General features: G+C 51.1%; 1 protein-coding gene across 1 annotated transcript in view; it reads left to right on the top strand.

Annotated features, from left to right (window-relative positions):
• The first annotated feature begins 435 nt into the window (after window positions 1-435).
• The window catches only part of LOC132084430 (fibrillin-2-like), a 67,792-nt gene continuing 60,446 nt past the window's right edge, over window positions 436-7,781 (top strand). The window contains exons 1-2 of the mRNA XM_059489498.1: window positions 436-590; window positions 7,654-7,736. Of these exons, the coding sequence (XP_059345481.1) occupies window positions 436-590; window positions 7,654-7,736 (238 nt within the window). The remainder of the gene's footprint in view (window positions 591-7,653; window positions 7,737-7,781) is intronic.

The following is a 7,781-nucleotide window of genomic DNA, read 5'->3' as shown; positions in this document are numbered from 1 at the left end:
GGAGCACAGCAGAGCTGTGGGATGGTGGCCCACGAGCAGCAGCTGCTCTCTCTTGACGTTCTCCTCCTGCCTTGGAGGACTTTGGCTGCTCTTTGTTCCTCCATCAGCAAAACCAGCGTGGGGCAGAGCCACAGCTCTTGGGCATCTCCTGCTCCCCAGCTCTTGGGAAAGGAAGATCTGGGGAAAGGCAGGGGTGGGACTGGCACTGGGGACGCTGAGGCGGACCTCAAAAACGAGAAAACCCTCCAAAAATCTCTTTTCCTTCCAGCAAGGGAGCTCCAGGACGGGTCCTTGGCGCGCGGGGGCTGCTGCCACAATCCATCCTCCTCCTCCTCCTCCTGCTCCTGCTCCTCCTGCTCCTCCTGGTGCTGCGAGGGCAGCGGGGAGGCTGCGGCCGGACAGAGCTCCCGGGGCGCTCCTGGACGCGGGGCCGGCATGGGGGATCGGTGGCTGGCCCGGCTCCTGCTGGGCTGCTGGGCCCTGCTGGCCGCGGCGCAGTACGAGGGGGACCTGCAGACGGACAGACTGACGGCCTACGAGGACAGACCCCCGAGCAGGGTGAGGAGAAGGGGCCAGGACTCGCTGCGAGGGTGAGTTTGGAGCTCTTGGCTCTCGGGTGAAGCGGATTTCGGGTGGGTGGCGCAGCTGGGCTGGCGGGGTCGCCAATTCCCTGAGCTTGGGAAGGAGGAGCTGGATCTGGGGGGATCCCGTGGGAGCAGTGCTGGGCACTGAGCTCCTTTTGGGGTCTCTAAGCTGCTTTTGGGGTCACTGAGCTCCTTTGGGGGACACTGAGCTCCCTTTGGGGTCTCTGAGCTCCCTTTGGGGTCTCTGAGCTCCCTTTGGCATCACTGATCTCCTTTTGGCATCGCTGAGCTTCCTTTGGGGTCACTGAGCTCCTTTTGGGGACACTGAGCTCCCTTTGGGGTCACTGAGCTCCCTTTGGCATCACTGAGCTCCCCTTGGGGTCTCTGAGCTCCCTTTGGGGACACTGAGCTCCCCTTGGGGACACTGAGCTCCCTTTGGCATCACTGATCTCCTTTTGGCATCACTGAGCTCCCTTTGGGGTCTCTGAGCTCCTTTTGGCATCCCCTTTGGGGATGGAGGCATCAACTCCTGGAATTCCAGACAATGGGGGATAGAGGGATCTCCTCCTGGAATTTCAGCCTGTGGAGATGGAGGAATCTCCTCTTGGAATTCCAGACTCTGGGGATGGAGGAATCTCCTCCTGGAATTCCAGCCTGTCCAGATAGAGGGATCTCCTCCTGGAATTCCAACCTTTGGGGATGGAAGGATCTCCTCCTGGAATTCCAGCCTTTGGGGATGGAAGGATCTCCTGGAATTCCAGCCTTTGGGGGTGGAGGCGTCTCCTCCTGGAATTCCAGCCTTTGGGGATGGAAGCGTCTCCTCCTGGAATTCCAGCCTTCACAGAAGCGAATCCTTGAAACAATTCTGGGAAGTTTAGTTACGGATCAATGTCGGGAGGTTGGACCTAATGGTCTCAGCAGTTGTTTCCCAGTTTTGTCGTTCTGGGATCTTCCCTGGCCTGGCTTTTGCTGCTTGGAGGCCTCGGGCTCCTGTGCTGCTGTGGGATTTCCCTTTGGGAAAAGCAGATCAGTCCCAATTCCAGGTTTGCTTCCCTCACAGTGAATGAACCAAGGGGGAAATGTCAATAAAGGTTGGCTCAGCTGCTTAAATCTTAAATCTGGGTTTGTTCCACCCTGTGGGCACGTGGGTGACCTCGACAACTGCGTTTTGTGGAATTATCTCTTCCCCAAAGCCACCCAGCGAACGTTTAATCCCATTTATCCCTGGTGTCCATTTAGCAGCTCGGGTCACCACTGCAAATATTTGCTGTGGCTTTGCCTTCCCAGCTTTCCCTTTCAGGGAGATAAAAAAACCAGCTCCAGCCTGGGCTCGGGGCTTGCAGGGAGGAATTTGGGATTCCAGAGCTGGGATTAAAGCCCAGCTGAGCTGGAGATTCCCTGGGCACCACCCGAGGGTCCAAAATTGTGGATGTTGGGTCTGGATGGAGGAAAATGGACAAAGGTGGAGGATTTGCTGTTGGATTTGAGGGTGGAGCAGGGCAGGGCTGTTCTCCCATGGGAAAACCTTCCCAGGGCTCCTGGGCTGGTGCAGCTCTGCTTCGTTTGTCCCCTGAAAGAATTTCATTCCCCAACGCGAGTTAATCGGAGTTTTCCCTTCCCACACGTTTTATTCCAGCTCCCAAAGTCTTTTACAACGTTTCCCTGACGTTCCTGGAGCATTTTATCCATGTTTTCCTTTCCAAAAAACTGGTGAGGGATGGACACATCCAAGGGCTCCAGGGACGGTCACCGACCCTGACAAAATTTGGATTTTTTCCTTCCCTTTGGGGATTTTGCCCTTTCCTTTGGGCATTTTGCCCTTCCCTGCTGGGTTAATGGTTGGGATGATCTCTGAGGTGTTTTCCAGCCCTGATTCTCCTGGGATTTATCTTTGTCTGTGCCTCCTTTTCCCCCTCCATCTCCAAATTCTGTTGTTTCCCAAACGGGACGAGAAAACAGAACCCCACCAGAAGTTCAGAGAGGAAAATGGGACTCGGGTGATTTTTTTTAGGGAGTTTTTTTAATCTCTGGGAGATAAAAACACCCAAACATTGGTTCAGTTTCTCTTAAACATCACCCGCAAGTGGCACAAACCGCTTCCTGTGGGTTTTGCAGAATCCCAGAGTGGTTTGGCTTGGAAGGGCCTCAGAGATCATCCAGAATCCATCAAATCCATGGGGTGGGAGGGAGGAGCTGCTCCCAGTGGCTCCAGGTGGCCAACAGAGCTGTCCCTGCTCCAGGGCCCTTGAGAGGCTTTGGGAAGAGGCTCAGGCCAAAGAGTGGGGCTGTTTCTGCTGCAATTATATTTATTTAGGGCTCATTCCCATCCCAGCCTCCTTCAGCAAAGGGAAAAGCATGAAATAAATGCAAAGAGAGGATTAAATGCAGAATAAACAAGGCTCTTATCCCAGCCCTGCTTCCCCAAATAACAATTAATAAAGGCATGGGGAGCAATAAATCCCAGCCCAGGCCCGGCTTTAATCCGGCCTTAAACCCATTAGAGGAGAGACAATTTCAAATGAGCCTCTCCTGAAGGGCCCAGCCCTGACAAATCCCGTTCTGAGGCAAGGCCTGGGACGGGATTATTGCTTTATTATTGCTTTATTATTGCTTTATTATTGCTTTATTATTGCTTTAATGAACTCTTGGGCACTTTCCAGGGGTTTGTGTGGGACAGAGGGGAGCAGGGCTGGGCTGGCACTGCCATTGCCACTGTCCAAGGAGGGGTAAAGGCCTGGCTTTAACCGCAGCTCATTAGCTCAAGCCCATTAATTACCGTTAATTACCAGCTGGGCCCTGCAAGTGAGAAGATGGATGGGGAGAGATGATGGGAGAGGAGTTTGTGGCACCAAATTAATTGTGGGCAAAAGGAAGCAGCTTCCAGCTGATTGCTCCTCATTTCCCACTGGGGATGGACAAGGAAATGCTGGAGATGCAGAACAGGAGCTCAGAGGTTCTCTAAAACTTCCCTGAGCTTGGATTTTCCATTGGTGGATGGACAGGGAAGTTCTGGAGATGAAGAACAGGAGCTCAGGGGTTCTCCAAAATCTCCTTGAGCTTGGATGCAATGGAGAGGGAAACCCAGGGTTGGGATTTGGGGCCAGGGGACACAAACGGGCCTGGAGCTGACTCTGGGGTGATGCTAAAGGCCAAGGATGGAGCCCCAGCACCTCTGAGTGTCCCCAGAGAGGGGCACAGGGGGTTTCCAGCAGGATTTGCACCCCAGTCCAGCCCTGACCCCGCGGTTCCACCGGGATTTTAGGGATGGAAAGGTTTCAAAGCCACGCGGAGGTGGCACCTGGGGACATGGTGAGCACCTCAGAGTCTTTTCCAGCCTCAACAATTCCCTGATTCTCTGAGCCAAGGTGCTCCTAAGAGCCACCAGAAGCTGAAATTTCCCAATTTTAAACTCAATCCTGGGTTTCAGGCAGCCAGAACCCCTCACTGCGGGGTTGGAAAAGCAACGATTAAAACCCTTCAAAAACCCCAAATTACCAAAAAGAGCCGCAGATCTCCCCGAGGAAAGGTGCAGCTGGAGTCCTGCCCCTGTGATCCAGGCAGCTCTGGAGCACATTCCTGCTCCCAGCTCCACGTCCCAGCCTCGTTCCCCGTGCCAGGGCCGGGATACTACGGACAACACCAGCACCAACGTGAAGGCAGCGCTTGGAAACCTCTGACTCGAGGCTTTTGTTCCTCACTTCTCCTCTGGGCCCTGATTTACGTTGTGAAATGGTTGATCTTGGCCCTCCCGGCCGTGGCTGGGCTCCTCTTGTTTTTGGCAGGGAGAACATTGGAATGGCAGAGGGATATCTGGCGGGGGAGCCAGGGGTTGTATGGGTTTTGTCTGGAGGTTTTAAGGGCTGCATTTGAAGTTGTGATTTATTTCAGAGTTTAAGGAGGGAGAAGGAAAAAAAAATAATAAAATGGAAGGGTTGGTAGTGCTGCATTCCAAATGAAAGTGTGAAGTAGTTCCTGGAAATCTGTTGGATTTTTAGTCTTTTTTTCAGAGGGAAAGGTTCCTTGCTGGTCTGTGGGGGTTGAATTAAACGTGCACCAAGAAGGGAGATTTTCCTGCCATCACTCAGAGGAGATGTGGGAAGAACCCAATAAAGGGGGAAAAATGCTCTTATGGACAAAGCAAAGGCGTTTAACAAGATTTTAATAACATAAAAACATAAAATAGAAAATAATCAGGATTATTGGGCTTGAACCCAGAGCAGCTGCAACCCAAACCCTGCACAGCCTTTGCACGACTTTCCTTCTGCTTTCCTTCATCCCTTTGATGAAACCGAGTAAGAACAATTTAAAATATTAAAAATATTAATTCCACCTCCCAGAGGTGAGGCCCTGGAGCAGAATTCCCAGGGCAGCTGTGGCTGCTCCATCCCTGGAAGGGCCCAAGGCTGGGTTGGAGCACCCTGGGACAGTGGGAAATGTCCCTGCCCTGGATTTGGATGAGGTTTATTTGAGGCCCTTCCAGCCCAAACCAGTCTGGGATTTTATGATCCCGTGTTTCTCCGTGCTGAGTTTGGAATATTTCTGCGCTGGCAGTGTCACACACCCAGATTTCTGCTGGAAGTTCTGAGCTTTGTGGCTTTCCCTTGTGGTGCAGACATTCAGCACCTCTCACCTCTGAACACCAGCTCTTGGAACCAAAAATAATTGGAATTGTTGGGGCTTGAACCCATTCCTAAAGCCCTCAGGAGCTGCTTTGGAGAAGCAGGGATGGGTTCCAGGTGGGAGGAATTTGCAGCACCTTGTCCCATTGAACAGGGGCAGGTCTGATTTTCCCAGGGGGAATTCTGGAATTTTTTCCGCTGCAAATTCCTCATCAAACACAACCAGGCCTGGGGGAATGAGCAGAGGACTCCTCAAAGTGAGAATTCTCTGAAATAAACCCCCCCGTCAGCATTTCCTGGTCAGTGCAGAGCGGGACGCAAACCCACCCCAGGACCCCAAAGCTTTGTTCGGGATCTGCTCTGACACAATCCCAAATCCCTCGGGGTGGAAAACGAGCTGCATTCCCAAACCCACCCTGGCATCTGGCACCAGAGATTGTCCCCTGCGATGCCAGCAAGGCCAGAGCTGTCCCCAGCCATTGTCAGAGCCGATCCCAAGGGCGCAGCAAAAAATCCGGGCGCGGAGCGAAACCCTGAACGTCCGCATTGGAGAGGTGGGATCGTTCATTGTCCCTGGAAAACCGCAGGCTGAACTCATCCACATCCATTCCGCCTGAGTTTCACAATGAGAAAAAGGCTGCGGGGCAGGGGGGTCGGAAATAATTCCCCCAAAAAAACCCTTTCCCATCTCTTCCTTAAAGAAGCTTTTCCATGGAGAACAGACACCCCTTCTTTCGGCGCTGAAAATCCTCGTTAACCTGGGATTAGGTAAATTGTCACTGGCGAAGCAAAAGGTGGCTCTGGAAGGTTGGGAGAACCTGGAGTCAATGGTAATTTTTTTAAAAAAAGGTGGAAAAGTTGGGAATTGGCTGATGGGGTTCCCATCCAGCATTTCCCAGCCCAGGGCTCTGTTCCAGAGGGCTTTTTCTCTTTTTTCTCCTCTTTTTCTTCCTCTCTTTTTCCCTCTTTTTTTTCCTAATTTTTTCCCCTCTCCTTTTCCTCTTTTCTCCCCTCTTTTTCCTTCTTTTTTTCCCTGTCTTTTTCCTCTTTTTTTCCTCTTTTTCTTTTTTCCTCCTTTTTATATTTTTCCTCTCTTTTTCCTCTTTTATTCATATATTTTCCTCTTTTCCCCTCTTTTTTTCCTCCCTTTTTTTTTTCTATTTTTCCCCTCTCCTTTTCCTCTTCCTCCCTCTTTTTTCTTCTTTTTTTCCCTCTCTTTTTCCCTCTCCTTTTCCTCCTTTTTCTTTTTCCCCCCCTCTTTTTCCTTTTTCCTCTTTTTTCCTCTTTTATTCATATATTTTCCTCTTTTTTCCCCGTTTTCCCTCTTTTTTGCCTCTTTTCCCCCACACTGAAATTCCCGCTGCTCCCTCCCTGTTAATCGCTAATCCCGGCGTTTGTTTAAGGAGCACAAAGGCGATGCCGAGCGTTTGTTTTCCCTCTGTCCTTCCTTCTTCGGGTCACATTCCCCTCATTTGCATAATTCTCATTAGCTAATGAGCCCTTTTAGAGGCACGGAAGGTGAGAAGGGACGAGCCAGCCATGGAAAAAACAAAAAACGCTCCAGGGCTTTGCCAGCTCTGGGAAGAGCCCCAAGGAGGCAGAGCTGAGAGGGAAAAAAAAAACCCTTTGGATTTTAAAATTTAATTTAAAAAATTATTTTATTTTTTTTAAATTATGTCCTCATCCCTGGCAGTGTCCAAGGCCAGGTTGGGTGGGCTTGGAGCAGCCTGGGACAGTGGAAGGGTCCCTGTCCCTGGCAGGGCTGGAATTTCAGGAGTTTTCAGGTCCTTCCATCCCAAACCATTCTGTAATTCCACGATTTTAAGACGTCCCTTTAATCCTGACCTTTCTGATGGAACTGAGGGATCCCAGCTCTGAGCAAGCTGCTGATAACTCCAATTTTATCCCAAATTTGCTGAAGGTGATATTTTATTTTTTTTTCCCCCTCACAAACCAGCGTTGTCCTTCTGGCGTTTTTGCCTTGGGATCTCATTCCCTTCTCCCCCTGGGTCATTGCTGGGCCATCATCAATCCCAGCCCGTCCAGAGTGGGTTCTCCCCATGGTTTATTTTGAAACTCTGCTAATTTTTAGCAGATGCTCAGCAAGGTTCACTTTGGGAGGAACAATTGGCATTTTTGGGTTTCAACCTCCATCTGCCTGCGTGAAATCCTGGGGTGAATCCCTTTGGGAAAGAGGTTGAGTCTGTCCCCTAATTAAAAATACTCCACTTTATCCATCCCATTGGATGAATCCACTTTATCCATCCCTTCTCCCTCAGTCCATGGGGTTGATGCCTCATCCTCCTCCTCCTCCACTGATTTTGACCAAAACATCCCAAAATTACAAACAGGAGGGAACGGAGGGAAACATCCCTCAGGCAGCTCTTCCTGCCGAGCCTGGATTTATCCAAAAGCCACTGAAAAACCCCAAACTGTGTTTGATTTTTCAGCCCGAACGTCTGCGGCTCGAGGTTCCACTCCTACTGCTGTCCTGGCTGGAAAACTCTGCCTGGAGGGAACCAGTGCATTGTCCGTGAGTATCCCCCTGTCCCTGCCTCCATTTCAGCCACCTGATCCA

Source organism: Ammospiza nelsoni, chromosome 27, assembly GCF_027579445.1.
Source record: "Ammospiza nelsoni isolate bAmmNel1 chromosome 27, bAmmNel1.pri, whole genome shotgun sequence".
Taxonomy (NCBI): Eukaryota; Metazoa; Chordata; class Aves; order Passeriformes; family Passerellidae; genus Ammospiza; species Ammospiza nelsoni.
The sequence above is the reverse complement of the archived record's forward strand: the minus strand, read 5'-3'. Positions and strand labels throughout refer to the sequence as shown.